This window comes from Rana temporaria, chromosome 1, assembly GCF_905171775.1.
Source record: "Rana temporaria chromosome 1, aRanTem1.1, whole genome shotgun sequence".
Classification (NCBI taxonomy): Eukaryota; Metazoa; Chordata; class Amphibia; order Anura; family Ranidae; genus Rana; species Rana temporaria.
This window is the reverse complement of record NC_053489.1, coordinates 337,537,423-337,557,252: the sequence shown is the minus strand read 5'-3', so window position 1 is coordinate 337,557,252 and position 19,830 is coordinate 337,537,423. Positions and strand designations below refer to the sequence as shown.

General features: G+C 45.0%; 1 protein-coding gene across 2 annotated transcripts in view; it reads right to left on the bottom strand.

Annotated features, from left to right (window-relative positions):
• Positions 1–19,830, bottom strand: part of SUSD1 (sushi domain containing 1) — a 247,166-nt gene that overhangs the window by 175,309 nt on the left and 52,027 nt on the right. For both annotated transcript variants that reach the window (XM_040361305.1, XM_040361296.1), the window contains exons 4-6: positions 17,978–18,130; positions 14,754–14,933; positions 4,133–4,315 (exon numbers count right to left, since the gene is read on the bottom strand). In XM_040361305.1, the coding sequence (XP_040217239.1) occupies positions 4,133–4,315; positions 14,754–14,933; positions 17,978–18,130 (516 nt within the window). The remainder of the gene's footprint in view (positions 1–4,132; positions 4,316–14,753; positions 14,934–17,977; positions 18,131–19,830) is intronic.

Here is a 19,830-nt window from a genome sequence, read left to right as displayed (position 1 = left end):
ACACGCCAGCGGATCTGTTTCCGCGGAGAAATCTCCTCTGGGATGGATTCCAGCAGATCGGATATTTGCTGTGATGCACAACAAATCCATCTGCTGGAATCCATTCCAACGGATGGATCCGCTCGTCTGTACAGACTTACCGGATCCATTCGTCCAAAGGGATTCCCCGCACGCGTCGTAATGATTTGATGCATGCGTGGAATTCCTTATATGACAGCGTCGCGCCCGTCGCCGCGTCATAATAGCGGCGACGGCGCGACACGTCATCGGCAGAGGATTTCCGCGCGGATTTCAATGCGATGGTGTGTACACTCCATCGCATCGAAATCTGCGGAAATCTTTGAGAGGATTTATCCGTGGAAACGGTCCGCTGGACCGTATCCGCGGATAAATTCTCTCGTGTGTACGGGGCCTTTGTCTGGCCATAGATGGTTCAAGACTTGGTCATGATTCGAACCGTGTGTGTGCAGGCTGAATGGACTAAGTTGATCAACTTCTGTACAACCAGCCTGCCAGATTCACTTGTGATACCACTTCTGTATTTCTAAAGCTGATAACAAAATTATCAACTGTTCAGAGGGACAGTTAATTTTAATTTTAATTTTCCAATTGGCCTCTGTGAAAACATCAAATGTAGTGTGTGAGCACCACTGCTGGCATACCGTAAAAATAGCTTGGGTCCTAGATCTGGAAAAAGTTGTTGGAGGGAAAGCAAATATCTACCCTGCTGTCATTCCTGTAGAGATATCGTCTTTTCTGTAGGCACCCTAGTTAGAATATGTCTGTGGGTTCACAGCACATATCACAGTTATAAACTATGCACTTTAATCCGTGGACATAAATTGAAGAGAGTCTGATGAGTGTAATATGGGGCGGCCATTTCTGACCTCCTAATACAGTTTAGCTTTCTCTGGTTTAAATATTGTATGAGTCACTAAACCTGACTAGAAGTCAGAACTCTTGCTCTACAAACTTCTTTCAAATCTGTGTCTATTGAAATCTCTGGATAAGCATTACAGTCTTGTAACAGGCATTCCGAAAAGGAGAGGTAATCAAATTTTTAGTCCAGATTTCTTGAAGTTGCTGTTCTAGGTAAACCATGCTCAAATTTTTCCAAAGTGTTTCTTGGCTAATGCCAAAGGTTTTTGTCATTATAATATTCAAAAGAATCTACGGTTTTCCAAATACCTCAGATAGCAAGCAATTGTGCTGAAAGTTTGAAAATGAGTTGCTATGGTATTGCTAGACTTGCTAGGCTTCACAAGTTTGTTGTACAATTGTAGCAAGTCCTCATTGCATGAATCCAGATCAACTTTCTTTTCAAACATTCTGCAAGTTCTGGTTCAGTTATGTTGTGCAATAATCATCCCACCACAGGTGTCGCTGTGGCTGAATTTTCATACTGTAGACTTGCAGAGCTCTTGCTGTAGACTCACAACTGCAATTTTTCTCTTGCTAGAGACGTGCAATGCGAAATTTGCTACAACTTGGAAAAGTGTCAACTAGAACTTGTTCTTCGAATGCTCTGCAGGTGTACAACTTGCCAGTCAAAATGTGCAGCAAGTTCACAGACTTACAATTTAACACTGCCACAAATTTGTGGCAGGTTATCCTTGCTATTTCGGAATGAAAGTAATGAAAACTTAAAGTGATACTAAAGTCTCAATTTTTTTTCTTTAAAAATAACAAACCTGCCATGCTTACCTTCTCTGTGAAATGGTTTTGCACAGAGCAGCCCAGATCCTCCTCTTTTTTGGGTCCCTCTTCGGTGCTCCTGTACCTTCCCTCCTGTCGAGTGTCCCCCACAGCAAGCAGCTTGCTATGGGGGCACCCGACCTTCAGCTCCCTGTGTCCATTCAGACACAGAGCCACGTTAACTGACTTTGACAGCAGTGGGAGCCAATGGCACTGCTGCTGTGTCTCAGCCAATCAGGAGGGAGAGTCCCAGGATAGCTGAGGCACTCGTACACATTGCTGTATAGAGTGGGGGCTCAGGTAACTATTAGGGGGCTGAGGGGGGCTGCTGCACACAGAAGACTTTTTATCTTAATGCATAGAAAGCATTAGGATAAAAACCTTTCTGCCTTTACAACCACTTTAAAACTAGGTAGATATTTAAAAAAGCCATATCAATCCGGGTATGCTTTCTTAAAATATTTTAGGTGCATTTTTTTGTGGAAATACCTAGATTTGACATGATATTTGTTTCTTGCAATTTCCTGTACAGCAGAGCTGAGAATGAAAGAGGACGAGGCAGCACAAGATGCCAATCAGGTGTAATGTGCTCATGTACTAAAAAGGAACATACTGGCAGATTGTCAGAAAGATGAGCTTTTAAGCTTCTTCCTCACATTCCAGTCACAGGCTGGGAGCAGGGTCAAGACCTGTCTTATGTAAGTGGTTCTTGTAACCAGGGACGCTGATAAGCCAGTACAACTGACCCTGTTGTACCGGGCCCAGCCAGCAGGGGGGCCCGGTAATCAGAGAATAAAAGAAAGAAGAATAAAAATAAATAAAAAAAAGTCCTTCTCCAGCCAGCACCCCCCCAACTCCCTATCCCCCCCCCCACCCCCGACTTATCTGAGGGTTTTTTCTTCTTTCTGTATACCTCCGTATTGATGTTCTTGTTCGTGTGGGAGGCACTATTTTTTCTATTTCGGGTGCATGTCACTTCCCTGCCTGCATATTTCCTTCCCTGGTAGAATGATTCATCTCCCTCCACTCCTGGCAGAGACAGACATATACGGGACACAGTAGTGGCCATTGGGACTGGGCACCATGCTGCAGGGGACCCTTGTGCCCCCTCCCCCATACCTGAATTGTTATAAAAGTGGCTGCCCGATACTCAGCTGGTATGTAAATCATCAGTGCAGAAGCTCAAACTCACTATCTACACTGAAAGCAAAGGCAGAGGTGTCTTGCACAGCGTGTGCTCTTTGCCTCCCTGTACAGCGCAGTACCCCAACATGGAGAGTGTAGGTACAGTGCTGCTGCTGCCATTTTTTTAAAGCAATCTGTATATGTTTGTATGCATGTATGTGTTCAGAATTAGGGGGCAGAGAAGAAGAGGCATATAACAGACTATAGTAGATGGTGAATTCTCACAGTATCCCTCAGGAGAGGAGACCATAGACACTTAAAATACATGGATTTTGGATGTACAGTAGAAGTGAGGGGCCTATTCTGTTGAGAAAGCATGGCCAGAAATCTGTCATTTTTGTTCCCTGCTATGTAAATTTTTCCTCATGTCATGTGTAACTGCAGGTACCCCCCCCCCCCCCCCCCTTAGCAGACAGCTACTGTTTAAAAGGTGTGTCTGTGTGCATGTTTGTGTGTGTGTATATTTATATATGTGTATATGTGCGTACATGTGTTTACATGCGTGTGTATACACGTTAATTTTAAACCTGACGCCCTTTTTCTGTACGATCAGAACTGATTTTTTTTAGAGCGGGTTCATAATACCAACAAGAAAATACCATTCCTCTCAAAAGCAATCCAGACTCGTATCGCTTTTCAGAGGCAGTTGACAGGCAGTGAAAAGGGAATATATTTCGCCATGACTGGTAAAATGTTGAGAAATACTGATCTAGAGGAACCGGTCTCTCTAATTGCCTCCTGCAGCCAATGAAAGCCTGGAAGGGGCTAGGGGTGGGGCCGAAGGAGGAACCAGGGATAGGGCAGAAGGGGGCCCCGTCAGATAGGCTGTACGGGGCCCCATGATTTCTATCAGTGGCCCTGCTTGTAACTGGAAATAAAGTCAGATCTCTAAGCTAGCTGTGTAGTATGGTAGAACGTTTTAAATCTCTGGAATGAACGTACACAAAACACAAGTTATTTGGCAGGTAAAACAACTATCATTTGTATGTTATCTGTGTATTTAGCCATTTTCTGGCAAGATCAGCAGTTAATTGTTTGCACTTATCAAACAGATATATCAAAACCAAAAGGCAGCAAATAAGAAAAGTTCATAAGGCTTTGCAAATACTTTAAGCATTTGCAAAATTGTCAGATTGTTACATGCTAGTCTTTACGCTTAGCAAATTGTCCCCTTTTCCCCTTAACAATCCTGCACATTAGTGAAGTTCTGGATAAATCACCTCCTAGATATGAATTAAAAAAGGCTACTCACCTTTACATTTCATTAATACCCCATGCCATGAACCGTTATCTAAGCAGGTAGCTGTGTTGTCCTGAATATTCTCAGCAATGAATCCATTGTCACATCTGTATATTGCCTTACTTCCAAATGTGGTAAGACTCATGATGTCTGTGTGCATATTTTGCAAAACCGGTGGCTGCCTGCAGTCAACAGCTTAAAAATGATGTACAAAATGGTTTAGTTTACAATATTCTGCAATTACTACTATGTAACAATCTCTAGCCATATTTCAGAATGGTTTTCATTTTGGACACCCGCTACAATTTATGAGAGATAAATCAGACTCGCATATAAACCACGGGCACTAAATTGGCTCGCACCAAAGTATCGCTATGGCAACCTTTTTGTCATGTGAATTGTCATCGCTAATAAAGTTTGTGCCTGCAGGTATTGGTTATGAAAATCTGAACCCACATAACCAAAAATGTAGACTACAACCTATACAGTTATTTGAAATAGCACATTTACAAACTATAAAAGTATTTTAAAAATATGGTATTTAGTTTAACTTAAAACAATTCAGAAAGGATATTCGTTTTAGTTAATCTGTCCCATATGAAATATTTTGTAAACAGAATTTCTCTTTTTTTAATAAATGCCTTTTTTAATAAAATCAAGATTAACATACATAATCAAATGTAAAAACCTTAGAATTCTTGAAGCATGTGAACATAATGCATTAGAACAATACAGGTCACCATAACTTGAAACAGAACAATAGGAAAAATAAGCAGTGATTGAGTAGTACAATTTATTTTCTGAGCATTAATTTAAAAATAGACTTGATAGAATAATAGTCTTGCTTTTCTTCCTGAGAAACATTGCAGTCTAAGTAGGTGGGGTGGCACACAACAAAAATTGCTACAAGAAAATGTTAATACTGTGTATTATTCAATTTGATAAAATATTTCAAGTCAAAAGTACATATTACATGGTAGCATCACAAGTGCACAATACTGTCTCAAAACATATAAACTCATACATGAACAGAAATGTAGGTTAATGAATACAGTAGGAATACATAAAATAACATATAGTCAGGGGAACACCAACCCATGGTACACCGTAACTTTCCAAAAATGTCAGACAGATACCTTCTGCAGTAAATTTGTCAAACACAATACTTTCGGTCTTGGAACTAAAGAAAGGTAAGTATCATGGTCAGCACCATGTGTAAGTTTTAATCTTGTAATTGATCTAATTTCCTAGTGTACATGAAACAAAAGAGGAATTCAGGGATTGTGGGTCCTGAAACTAAGTAGGATAGGATTTAATTACGATTCCATAAAACAGGGCATAAGAAAAAAAAAGGAGGAGGTGGAAGGGTGTAGAAGAGGAAACATGGAAGTAAAAGAGGGTGGGGCAGGGAAAGGAAAAATGTTACTCAACTCTCAACTCCCTCCCCCCTTCACCTCGGGAGACCCTTGAGAAAAGTAATGGTTATGTCATGTCAGAGGTCATGTCCCTGCTGGTCGATGTAAATACAGTAGGTGTTTGTGATATTGTGTTTTTAGCACGACAGCATCGCGCTGATTCTCGGCGACATGGTGCCGAGATCTCGCCGACATCTCGCACTCACTGGAATAGTGACAGCACATCCCAGCAAGCGCGTCATAGAAGCGACGGGAGATCCGACTTGGATTCCCGCCAATTCTACATGTGTGCGGCGTTTGTTATGAATCCTGAGGGGGAAGTCCCCGCCGGATTTTAAATAAAAATCCGGCATGGGTTCCCCCCTCAGGAGCATACCGGGCCCTTAGGTCTGTTATGGGTTGTAAGGAGAGCCCCCCTACGCCGAAAAAAACGGCGTAGGGGGACCCCCTACAATCCATACCAGACCCGTATCCAAAGCACGCTACCCGGCCGGCCAGGAAGGGAGTGGGGACGAGCGAGCGCCCCCCCCCTCCTGAGCCGTACCAGGCTGCATGCCCTCAACATGGGGGGGTTGGGTGCTCTGGGGCAGGGGGGCGCACTGCGGCCCCCCCACCTCAGAGCACCCTGTCCCCATGTTGATGAGGACAGGGCCCCTTCCCGACAACCCTGGCCGTTGGTTGTCGGGGTATGCGGGCGGGAGGCTTATCGGAATCTGGGAGCTCCCTTTAATAAGGGGGCCCCCAGATACCGGCCCCCCACCCTAAGTGAATGGATATGGGGTACATCGTACCCCTAACCATTCACCTGTAGGAAAAATGTCAAAGTTAATAAACACACCACACAAGGGTTTTTAAAATAATTTATTTTTCTGCTCCGGAGGCTCCCCCTGTCTTCTTTATTAGCTCTTTTACCAGGGGGAGCTTCTTCTTTGACGTCTTCGGGTGGGTGGGGGCCGCCGTCTGGTTCTCTTCCACCGCCAGGGGGGGGGTCGGTTTTAAAAAAGCCCCCACCCCCCGGCGGGTTTCCTCCGGCGTCTTCGGCGGGGGGGCTTCTTCTTCCGCTATCCCGACGGGTCTTCTCCGCTATCCGGGGGGTCTTCTCAACTCTCCGGGGGTCTCCTTCTATGTTCGCCGCTCTCCGCTGTTGACTCGGCGCACCCCGGTTCTTCGTCTCGCTGTCCGGTGCCTTCTTCCGTGCTGTACGTCTTCTTCTCCTTCCGTGCTGTGAGTTCTTCTTCCGTGCTGTGACGTCATGTTCTTCACTTCTCTTCTTCTCCCGATGTTGACACGTCGCCTTTCCTCTCTGCAATGACGGGTGCGCGGGTGCATCGGACCTATATAGGCCTCACAATCCCATCATGCTCTGTACCTACCCATGTGATACCTACATACGTGGGTAGGTATCACATGGGTAGGTACAGAGCATTATGGGATTGTGAGGCCTATATAGGTCCGATGCACCTGCGCACCCGTCATTGCAGAGAGGAAAGGCGACGTGTCAACATCGGGAGAAGAAGAGAAGTGAAGAACATGACGTCACAGCACGGAAGAAGAACTCACAGCACGGAAGGAGAAGAAGACGTACAGCACAGAAGAAGGCACCGGACAGCGAGACGAAGAACCGGGGTGCGCCGAGTCAACAGCGGAGAGCGGCGAACATAGAAGGAGACCCCCGGAGAGTTGAGAAGACCCCCCGGATAGCGGAGAAGACCCGTCGGGATAGCGGAAGAAGAAGCCCCCCCGCCGAAGACGCCGGAGGAAACCCGCCGGGGGGTGGGGGCTTTTTTAAAAGCGACCCCCCCCGGCGGTGGAAGAGAACCAGACGGCGGCCCCCACCCACCCGAAGACGTCAAAGAAGAAGCTCCCCCTGGTAAAAGAGCTAATAAAGAAGACAGGGGGAGCCTCCGGAGCAGAAAAATAAATTATTTTAAAAACCCTTGTGTGGTGTGTTTATTAACTTTGACATTTTTCCTACAGGTGAATGGTTAGGGGTACGATGTACCCCATATCCATTCACTTAGGGTGGGGGGCCGGTATCTGGGGGCCCCCTTATTAAAGGGGGCTCCCAGATTCCGATAAGCCTCCCGCCCGCATACCCCGACAACCAACGGCCAGGGTTGTCGGGAAGGGGCCCTGTCCTCATCAACATGGGGACAAGGTGCTCTGAGGTGGGGGGGCCGCAGTGCGCCCCCCTGCCCCAGAGCACCCAACCCCCCCATGTTGAGGGCATGCAGCCTGGTACGGCTCAGGAGGGGGGGGCGCTCGCTCGTCCCCACTCCCTTCCTGGCCGGCCGGGTAGCGTGCTTTGGATACGGGTCTGGTATGGATTGTAGGGGGACCCTCTACGCCGTTTTTTCGGCGTAGGGGGGCTCTCCTTACAACCCATAACAGACCTAAGGGCCCGGTATGCTCCTGAGGGGGGAACCCATGCCGGATTTTTATTTAAAATCCGGCGGGGACTTCCCCCTCAGGATTCATAACAAACACCGCACACGTGTAGAATTGGCGGGAATCCAAGTCGGATCTCCCGTCGCTTCTATGACGGCTCTGTCTCCATCGCGGCAAGCCAGCTCGTAGGTGCTCAATCTCGCCGAGAAAGAGAGCGAGATTGACACAATATCGGTTTCACCTACTGTAGTTCACCTAGAGACCAGGGTTCTAGATATTGAGTCAAGGTACTGGAAAGAATAGGTATAACCTGCCCATGGCAGCCAGGTGTCATAGATCTCATTTTGTTCAGTCTGGCAAACCATTCCCTACACAGCACATGCCTTAGACCAGCATTTCTAACAGGCAGGCTCCATCTACACAGTGTGGCACTGCCTGCTATGTTGCAGTCCTGACCTGGGAAATTCCCAGATCAGAACAGAAGCACAGCTGCAGTGGCCAGCTACACACTGTGAGAATGAAGCCTGACTGTAAGAGAACCTGATCTCAGCTATGTGTTGAGAGGGGAAGATAAACTCTTCTGAGTTCACTGCCAGCAGTGACCTCTGTCATCTGCCCTTCTGACCCTATCCTCTGCCCTGCTGGCCCCTGTCCTATGCAATGCTGACCCCTGTGCACTGTGCTGCTGACCCCTGCACTCTGCACTACTGATCTCTGTCCTATGCTCTCCCGACCCCTGTCCTATGCCTAGATGACCCCTGTACACTTCTCTGCTGAACCCTGTCCTATGCCATCCTGACCCCTGTACACTTCCCTGTTCCCCCCATCATCTGCCATGATGGCCCCTGTCTTCCTCCCTGCTAAACCCTGTACACTGCCCTGATGACCCCTGTACTATGCTGTAACGGCTACCCATGTAGTGAGAGGGTATCAGCCGTTGGAGCAGTCCTTTTCCCTGGCAAGTTGCGATATGCAGGTACCGCCGGTATATCCCATCGAACGCCCTTTCAAGAAACGAGATGGGGCTACGTTTTGAAGAGTCAAGCAGGACTGATTTTTAATGGTTCACTCTGAGATTTTATACAGTATTCAAGGCACATGAACAAACTGTGACTCAAACTGTCCCCACCCACACATCACACCGTGGGGAAGCTTCAATCACCTTCTTTGAGCTAATTACTAAACAATTCTTCATTACCAGAACTCAAACACAATGATCTCCTTCCAATCCACATTTCTAGACAGACGTTCTGTCTCCGATAAGTTCATTCCACACATAAACAGTATTTAGCATACATAACACCTTTACACAAGGGACAATGAAATGTCTAGGAGTCTATGCAATTAACACCTTTCAAAAGAATGTGTCCCCACATTGAATAGCCAACAATAGTGTTGAGCAGAATACGCCATATTCGATTTCGCGATATATCACGAATATATAGCCGAATATTCGAGAAATATTTGCTAAATTCGAATATTCGTGATATTTTATCTAAATTAAATGTTTGCGAAATTTCGCTATTGCGAATGCGAAAATAATTGCGAAATTTCGACAACTGCGGTAGGAGCACTCTGATTGGCTCAGAATATTCGTGATATTTTATCGAAATTTCGCAAAATGCGAATGCGATATTTATTGCGGAATTTCGACAACTGCGGTAGGAGCCCTCTGATTGGCTCAGAATATTCGTGATATTTTATCGAAATTTCGCAAAATGCGAATGCGATATTTATTGCGGAATTTCGACAACTGCGGTAGGAGCCCTCTGATTGGCTCAGAATATTCGTGATATTTTATCGAAATTTCGCAAAATGCGAATGCGATATTTATTGCGGAATTTCGACAACTGCGGTAGGAGCCCTCTGATTGGCTCAGAATATTCGTGATATTTTATCGAAATTTCGCAAAATGCGAAATTGATTGCGGAATTTCGACAACTGCGGTAGGAGCACTCTGATTGGCTCATTATGAAATCGAATATTCCTGATATTTTATCGAAATTTCGAAAAATGCGAATGCGATATTTATTGCGGAATTTCGACAACTGCGGTAGGAGCACTCTGATTGGCTCTGATGCAAAAGAAGGGCGGAGAAAATAATCGCGCGATATTCCGATTTTTCGGCAAGATAAAATGATCGCTTCAGCTACTCGGCCCAAGGTCTCTAATCATACCAGCAATGCTTTTAGACGTCGATGGAGATCTCTAGGATGTGATCTGTTCTAAAAATAAAATTGAAAAAATTCGAATATTCGGAATAGCGAATATTCACCGCGAAATTCGAAATATATCGCGAATACTCGAATATGCCATATTCGAGCCGAATATTCGCAATACGAATATTCGTGAGCAACACTAGCCAACAACTTGTGCCATCTCCAGACATCCTGCAAACATGGATTATGATTCACTTGCCACCCCATCTCCTGGCTCAATCTGTGCCCAAAAGTCACTCTACAATTAACCCTTGGTATGCCTCACTGCATGATGATTATAAATGTCCCGGCAGAATACATAGGTTCGTTACACTGCTCCCCTTTTGTGGAACACTCCGGCAGACCCGGATTGATCCTTTTCGGGTCAACTTGGGGATGTCCGGTCTGATGTTAGGGTAAAAGTTCAGTTTGCCGGGATAAACCATCCGCATTGCCATTTGGCTTACCAGGTCGGTAGCTGAGGGTGAAGGTGAATAATGGAAATCAGTTCTGGAACAGTCACTTGCTTTGCTCTCTCCATGGCTCCCAAAACCTGTTGCTGATGCTCTTGGGCCAAATAAGGCACCACCTGGATGCAAATCCCATTTAATCTTTTGACAATTTCCGCCTGTTTGTGCATTTCAATATTCAAGCCACGGGACATCTCATAATACATGACATAGTGTCGTTGCATCTCTGATTTCTCACTGGCCAACTTGTCACATTCCCATTTTAGACTTTGATATTGTGCCGGATCTACAGTACATGTCGGGGAAGGTAGTCTTACCCGGGTCTCAGCAGCAATCGAGTTGATTCCAGCAACTCGGGTGGTCACGGGACAAGCAGCAGCAGGTGTAGGTAAATAAGCCGAAGTCAGAGGGCCAATGTCGTTTGCCCAGCACAACCTCAGCAGGTAGGTTGTCCATGATACCAACTGTGGTCTTTCCTGACCCGGCTCCCCAGTCTAAGTGCACCCGGGCGGTGGGTACGCGAAATACAGCACTCCCTGCGACCCGGACGGCAACTGTGCGAGTAGACACGTTCTCTGGCTTTACCAGATGTTTTTGAATCAAATTGATTGTAGTCCCAGTGTCTCTTAGGCCTTGTGCTACTTGTCCATTCACCCGTACCTCCTGACGGTGATGCTGATGGTTATCTGGAGAGGCAGCTTGTATTGGGTCTGCCTCATACAAAATTCCCAGACATTCCTCAGGGCCCATCTCGGTCTCTAGGCAGTGGGCCGCAGAGGGATGTGATGGAGTGACCTTTGTGTTGGGTGTTGTGCGTCTCCAGTTGTTATTTGTAGCTCTCAACTGGCAATAACGAGCAATATGTCCCGTGTTGCTGCAGTGATGGCACGTCACCCTAGACGAATCCCGGGGGTAGTTGTTAGGCCCTTGAGGGCGTGGTTGGACTGGAGCCCGAAACTCTGGGCATGGGGTGACGGTTGGAGTGCGCGGTTCTACCTCATGAGCCAGCCGTGTAGTACCCTGGCTTACTTTCCTTGTTTCTGCATACTCATCTGCTAGCCGAGCCGCCTCGTTTAAGTTAGCGGGACGGCGATCTCGTATCCAGTCTTGTATGTCTGCGGCCAGGTCTTGGAAGAAATGTTCCATTAGGAACAGCTGCAATACTTCCTCCCCGGTGCTGGCCTTGCACCCTTGGACCCAAAGGGATGCCACCCTTTGTAACTGGTTGGCCCATTCCATGTGGGAGTCCACAGCCCCCTTCTTGGACTCCCGGAAGCGACGGCGGTAGGCTTCTGGAGTTACAGCGTATCGGGTTAGCATCGCCTTTTTAACTTGCTGGTATTGTAAAATATCCTCCGGAGCAAGAGCCCGAAAGGCTTCATTGGCTTTGCCCGACAATTTCCCCGACAAAATAGTGACCCATTGGTCTGGTGGTACCTGGTGTAGTGAGCACTGCCTCTCAAAGTACGCCAAATATCCATCGATTTCCTCCTCACTTTCTACAAAAGCTTTAAATGCAGTAAACGGTATTTTCTTTCCTGTAGCCGCGGGTGGGGGAGTAGGAGCTGCATGTGTAATGGGCTATCTCGCTCTTACCAGTTCCAGTTCTTGTCCCCTCTTAGTTTGTATCTCTTCCCTTGCTTCCCGGAACAGCTGGTTTATTAGTTCCACGGACGTTTCTGGATACAAGGATAATCTCCGCTGCACAATCCCAGTAATTACATCTTCCTCGCTGACCGGTGCAAGGGGCTCCGTTCCTTCCATGGATCCATCCATTTCGTCCAGCTCCAGCAGGTCAGCTATCAGCTCCCTCCGTGGTCTGTTGCTGGCGCTCCTACCACGACTCTCCAATAGATCTTTTAGTGTGAGTCTTTTCAGCCTGGCGTACTGAGACTCCATTCAGCACTTGCTCTTTGGATAAAAGGACCATCCCGCTGCTGCCAACCAATGTAACGGCTACCCATGTAGTGAGAGGGTATCAGCCGTTGGAGACGTCCTTTTCCCTGGCAAGTTGCGATATGCAGGTACCGCCGGTATATCCCATCGAACGCCCTTTCAAGAAACGAGATGGGGCTACGTTTTGAAGAGTCAAGCAGGACTGATTTTTAATGGTTCACTCTGAGATTTTATACAGTATTCAAGGCACATGAACAAACTGTGACTCAAACTGTCCCCACCCACACATCACACCGTGGGGAAGCTTCAATCACCTTCTTTGAGCTAATTACTAACCATTCATTACCAGAACTCAAACACAATGATCTCCTTCCAATCCACATTTCTAGACAGACGTTCTGTCTCCGATAAGTTCATTCCACACATAGTATTTAGCATACATAACACCTTTACACAAGGGACAATGAAATGTCTAGGAGTCTATGCAATTAACACCTTTCAAAAGAATGTGTCCCCACATTGAATAGCCAACAACTTGTGCCATCTCCAGACATCCTGCAAACATGGATTATGATTCACTTGCCACCCCATCTCCTGGCTCAATCTGTTCCCAAAAGTCACTCTACAATTAACCCTTGGTATGCCTCACTGCATGATGATTATAAATGTCCCAGCAGAATACATAGGTCCGTTACATATGCCCTAAAAAACCCTCTTCTCCACTGTGCTGACTGCTGACCTCTATCTTCCATCCTGCTGGTCCCTGACATCTGCCCTGCTGGCCCCTGTCCTCCACCCCGCTGACCCCTGTACACTGCCCTGTTGACCCCTGTTCTATGCCTTGTTGACTCCTGGTCTATGCTCTGCTAAGCTCTGTTCACTGCTCTGCCTAACCCTGGTCTATGCCCTGCTGACCTCTATACACTGCCCTGCTGATCCCTGCATACTTCCTACAAACTAATGGCTTTTATACACTGCCCTACAAACTGCTGACGATATACTCTGTCCTGCTGACCTCCCATCCTCTGCCTCCTTGAAATCTTTTTTTTCCGGATGTCAATCTCTTGCTGACCACACCCGATCACCCTTGGATCCCCAAGGGCTTCTTCGAACTCTGTGCCTTAAACTGATCTTTTCGTTTTTAGCATTTTTTTTTTTTACACCTATGTTTTCTTCTGGGCTGTGTCCACAACCGTTTTGTATTATACTGTTGATCTATAATTTTTCAATAAAACCCTTTGTACAAGAAATCTTTTTTTTCGGTGTCCCCACATCACCCAGGCTGGATCCAGCTCCTTGTGTTGAGTCAGATGCCTCAGGCTTCCTGCTCTCCTTTTGAACTGTTAATTAACCATCTAAGGTGCAAAGGTGCAAAAATTGGGATGATCTGAGGTGTGAAGGTACAGAAAATAGGCTGATCTGGATGTACAGTGATATTAATAAAACAAAAGTGTGGATAAAAAAAATGGGCTGATCTGAGGTATTAAGGGGCAGAAATTGGGGTGATCTGAGGTGCAAAGGTGCAGGAATTGGAATTACCACCTGAAATTGCCATTGCCATGAGAAAAGAGGTTACAGTAGTATTCCCATAATATTGGGCTTGCTGACAATGCGATCCTACCCCTGATATATGCAGCTTCTTCCTAAAGGATGTTACAAAATACTAGTAAGATGTATACCGCTGTATCTTAGTAAAAGGTAAATACACGCAAATCCTGCATGCTGAACCTAGGCCTATGTCCTACTTCACTGACCCATATTTAGGAATACACCTTGCCTTTCCCATTTCAAATGATACAGCCGCTAGCGGTGCGGTATTAACCCCCGCTAGCGGCCGATAAAGGGTTAATACCGCCCGCAATGCGCCTCTGCAGAGGCGCATTGCGGGCGGTATTGCCGCAGTTTCCCATTGTTTAAATGGGAAGGAGCGGTGAAGGAGCGGTATACATACCGCTCCTCTTACCGCTCCAGAGGTGCTGCTGACAGGAGATTTTTTTCTCTCCTGCCAGCGCATCGCCTCAGTGTGAAAGCCCTCTGGCTTTCACATTGAGGTTGCTGGGCAGGAGTTTTTCAGGCGGTATAGCAGGGCTATTTTTAGCACTGTACCGCCTAAAAACTCCTCAGTGTGAAAGGGGTCTTATCCCACCACAAATCATCTAAAGGTACAAATAGACAGATACATACATATTGTTAAAAAATATTAAGTGCTTATTCATTTTTGACTTTGACGTCAAAAGTCAGTTGGTATGTATTCTATTCTGCTCACCTTGACAGACTAAACCGACATCTTCCCAAGTTCCATTAGCTGTGCACATAGATGTGTTCTGCCCCTTCTTTATATGAAAACCGAGCATACATGTGTAGGCCACATAACTGCCAAATGTGGTGTTGCCTAATAAGACCACTTCAGAGTGGGGGACAGCTGGTGGTGGTCCACAGTCAACAACTGCAGAAAGAAAAATGTAAACTAGTAAGTGCAAGTACAAAGACATTTCTGAATTGAAACCAGAATGTGTGTTTATCACTAGGAATTGCACAAGGAATTTGGCTCGTAAAAAAGACCAATGTGTACAGCAGTGTTACAAAACATGCATAACTCAGAACTGTCCCTGATCTTTGAGGGACTGTCCCTGATTTAGAACAAAGTCACCCTGTCCCTCTTTCCTCTATAGTTCTTCATTTTTGTCTGATCTACAGTGCCTTGAAAAAGTATTCACACCCCTTGAAATTTTCCACATTTTGTCATGTTAAAACCAGAAACGTAAATGTATTTTATTGGGATTTTATGTGATAGACCAACACAAAGTGGCACATAATTGTAAAGTGGAAGGAAAATGATAAATGGTTTTCAAATAAATATTTAAAAAGTGTGACATGCATTTGTATTCAGACCCCTAACTAAAATCTAATGAAACCAATTGCCTTCAGAAGTCTCCTAATTAGTAAACAGAGTCCACCTGTGTGCAATTTAATCTCAGTATAAATACAGCTGTTCTTTGAAGCACTCAGAGGTTTGTTAGAGAACTTAGTGAACAAACAGCATCATGTAGACCAAGGAAGACACCAAACAGGTCAGGGATAAAGTTGTGGAGAAGTTTAAAGCAGGGTTAGGGTATAAAAAAAATATCCCAAGCTTTGAACATCTTACAGAGCACTGTTCAAACCATAATTCGAAAATGGAAAGAGAATGGCACAATTGCAAACCTACCAAGGCATGGCCATCCAGCTAAACTGACAGGCCGGGCAAGGCGAGCATTAATCAGAGAAGCATGGTAACTCTGGAGAAGCTGCAAAGTCAGAGATGATGGGAAATTGGATGGAGTCAAATACAGGACAATCTTAGAAGAAAACCTGTTAGGCTGGTTTCACACTGAGGCGTGCAGCCACGGTGACAGTATAGCCACGCTATTTGTAGCGCGGCTATACCGTCGTATTTACCGCGATTTTGGGGCGATAGCGGTGAGGTTTTAACCCCTATTAAGCCCAAAAGCAAAAAAACAGACGATCATTCTTCCGATATTCTCATTGTGTGTTTGAGGCTTTTGATGTGATGACTGCATTAATTTTTATTTTTTAGGCTTTCTTTTCTTTTTTTTTCACCTGGTGATCTGTCCAGTAAATCTGTTGTTCTTCAACAGAACACGCTCCTCAGTAAATGTAGTAGTTATAGTGTTTATGTAAAGGCTTTATACCAAAAGAAAAAACTATTGCTGTAACTGCTCGTGTAACTGCAGTGTGAGCTTGAGTTTGGCTTCAAAGTGTTAGTGTATCTAAACCTGCTAGTGACTCTAAGGCCCTGTACACACGATCAGTCCAAACTGATGAAAACGGACTGAAGTTCAGTTTCATCAGTCCAAACCGACCGTGTGTAGGCCCCATCGGTCTGTTGTCCTTCGGTCCAGAAACAGAGAACTTGCTTTAAAATTGGACCGATGGACGCCTGACCGATAGGTCAAAACAGATAGTTAGTACGCAAAAGCATCGGTTCCAAACCCGGGCATGGTCAGAATCATGTCGACGCATGCTTGGAAGCATTGAACTTAATTTTTCTCTGCACGTCGTTGTGTTTTACGTCACCACGTTGGACTCGATCGGTTTTTGAACTGATGGTGTGTAGGCACATCAGACCATCAGTCAGCTTCATCGGTTAACCGATGAAACTGAACTTCAGTCCGTTTTCATGAGTTTAGACTGATCGTGTGTACAGGGCCTTACACTTCCCTCCTCCAAGACTGACAATGCTGCTGTCTGAACATGCCTCTGTGCTCCTTCATCAAGGGTAGGGTCACTCTAATACAGGAAGTATCTTACTGGCCAGATCACCAGGTGGAAACAGAGGGGAAAAAAATGAAAAAAAGAAAAGAAAACAAATGCAGCCATAACATCTAATGATTGATAATCTGCTATATATAACATTTTTTGATCTGGGGTTTAATACTGTTTTAACACCCCTATAATGGAGCAAAAGGGGGTTCAAAAAAATACAATTTCTGACACCATCTGCCATCATTTTGCCTGTGAAGCAGACAGATCATCACTGTACTGTATGCATGACGGACCTCTAAAGCCACATATAGAGTGGAACCTTGGATTACGAGCATAGTCCGTTCCAGGAGAATGCTCTTAATCCAATAAACTCGCATATCAAAGCGAGTTTCCCCATTTAAGTTAATGGAATTGAAAATTATTTGTTCAGCATTGACTTCAATGGCACGCAATACCGCATGCGGCCAGAGGTGGGGGGCGCCGGAGAGCCTTGTAAACACTCGGAAAGGGCCGAGGACACCTCGGCTGAACTCGGAAAACCTCAGAAAGGCTCAGAAACAAAGTATTTCCGAGCATTTTTAAACATCTGAACCGCGTCGTTTGGCTCTGCTTGGCTCCGGCACCCCCCACCTCAGGCCAAATGCAGTATTGCACACTGCTTTGGCTTGAATCCTGCTTGTTTTGTGAGACAACACTAGCAAACCGAGTCAGGATTTTTTTAAATACAGTGCTTGTATTGGGAAACACTCGTTAACCGCGTTATTAGCAATCCGAGGTTCCACTGTACTACCTTGTAGGTGGGCAATGACTACAAAGGCATGTGTCTAGCAATTCAAGTTTGGATCATAATGCCTAAAATGAGAATCCTGATGACATTTTTATGTCAGTAGTTCAGGTGAAACTGCTTTAAGGTGGGGTGATCTCTTTTTCTCCACAACCTCAAACTGTTCATCACAGCAAAAAGCATGGAGTAGTAAACAATAGTTGTAATTTTAATTTTACTTGCATTTTGTATTAATTATAGAACTTGAGAATTTTCACATTGTATTAATTATTTCTAAGCAGTAAAGAGCAGCATATTTTTATACAATGAAATGTCCTTGATTGCTTACAGAATAGGAAAATTACTATGTATAGCAAAATATTTCTCCCCACAAAAAAACAAACATTTAATCATTTCTCTATTGATCCATTAATTACTCCTTAGTTGATTTGTTCTCAGACCTTTGCACAAGGAAGGGTCCCCATGTGCATGAAAATGTTCACTGCCATTTTGCAGTCTGTATCCATCATTACAGAAGCATTCATAACCGCCAGGAATATCTTTACATTTTGCATTCTCTCCACATATATCAGGTACTTCACATTCATTGATATCTGCAAAACAAAAAATGCATTTACAATATTAATATGTGTTTTAATGCATGTAATGTATCACTCATTGTTTAAGGGGATGTCTGTTTTAACATGCTATTTCAATGAGTTAATACTTTCATTACAATTTTTTTTAAAGTAAAAGAAAATGCAATGCAAAATTCAAAATTTTGCATGCTTCTATTTTCTGCTGTTGATCCACAAGTGGAAATTTGTAGATTAGCGAACAGAGGGAGCCCTGTATTCAACTTCAATAACTCAAACATCATTACTTCACAGTTATTGAGATAAGCTTTTAGACCAGCGGTCTTTAAATGTGGTCCTTTTCTTTCCATTAACATGCCTTTGTGGCAATATTCCTCTCAATAACATTAAAGATAGGGCACAATTTCTCCCACTGGCACCACTGAAGGAATACAATTCCTCCTTATGACCTCAACAATGGGGTACTATTTCTCCCACTGACCCCACAGATGGGGTACAATTCCTCACAAACTAATAATGTGGCACAAGGGGATGCCTATTACCTACCCATAGGTCTTTCAGACCACTCTCCCCTTGAAATAGTTTTGGATGCAGGCAGTTAGCCCCTAAATGGATATATGATGAAATAGTCTAGGAACTCATGTCAGAAAAGATCACTCAGTATTGGAAACATAATGAGCATGAACTGGCTTATTTCTGACTATACTTATGCATCGGTAGTGTTGGAGGCGACTGTCGTGGGATCCTTTGAAGCTCTACGGAATCTCCTGTACAGAGGGCATGATAAAAAATGAAGGTTGGGACTTTAGATGAAGCACCTCAGGGAAGGGGTAATAAAAAGGGGACTTTGGGACTTTGACCGAGGGACATAAAGGATGTAGAAAAAAACATATTTATTGAGCACTCATAGGCATGACATGGTGTATCCAAAATAAATATTACAGTAAATGTTATACTGGTAAAACAGCCGAAAGGGCATTGGCATGATGCCCCATTTCCTATGACAACATAGAATGAGATGAACCCCAGCAGCCCACATAGATGGTCCCCCTCCACTCCATTATGGTGAAACCCCACTCCCCTCAATTTCTCCACTATACCCGATCCAATTATCTGCGTGTCCAAGGTATCAAATACCTCAGCCATGTCTGTGACAGCGGTGGTCTGCTCACTTCTGAGACACTAAAATGACAATATGCCCCTCAACTCCTATCTGTTCTGGTACCTTCAGCTCTGCCATGCGTATCAAATTCAATTTGGCATTACGACCTTGTCACTCACCTCCTCCGAGTTGGAAACTCTATTGAGAGACGTCAATCTAAGGAAACCATCATCTATAAGGCCTTGTTGCCCTCTCTATATGAGGGTTTTGAGACTCTCTACACTGTATGGCAAGTGGAGGCCCCCGAGCTGGATAAGGAGGACTGGGAGGAGATCTGGTACTACCCCATGTTGCAGTTAGTTTCCACTAGAGATCAACTGATCCAATTTAAAATGCTACACATAATATATCTTACGCTCCTTTGGTTACATAGGCCCAGATTCTCATACATTTACGTTGCTCCTGGGCAGCGTAACGTATGTGATTTACGTTACACCGCCGCAGGTTTACAAGTTTACAGCCTGATTCTCAGAACACTTACCTGTAAACTTGCGGCGGTGTATCGTTAAATCGCTCGGCGCAAGCCCGCCCAATTCAAATGGGGCGGGCACCATTT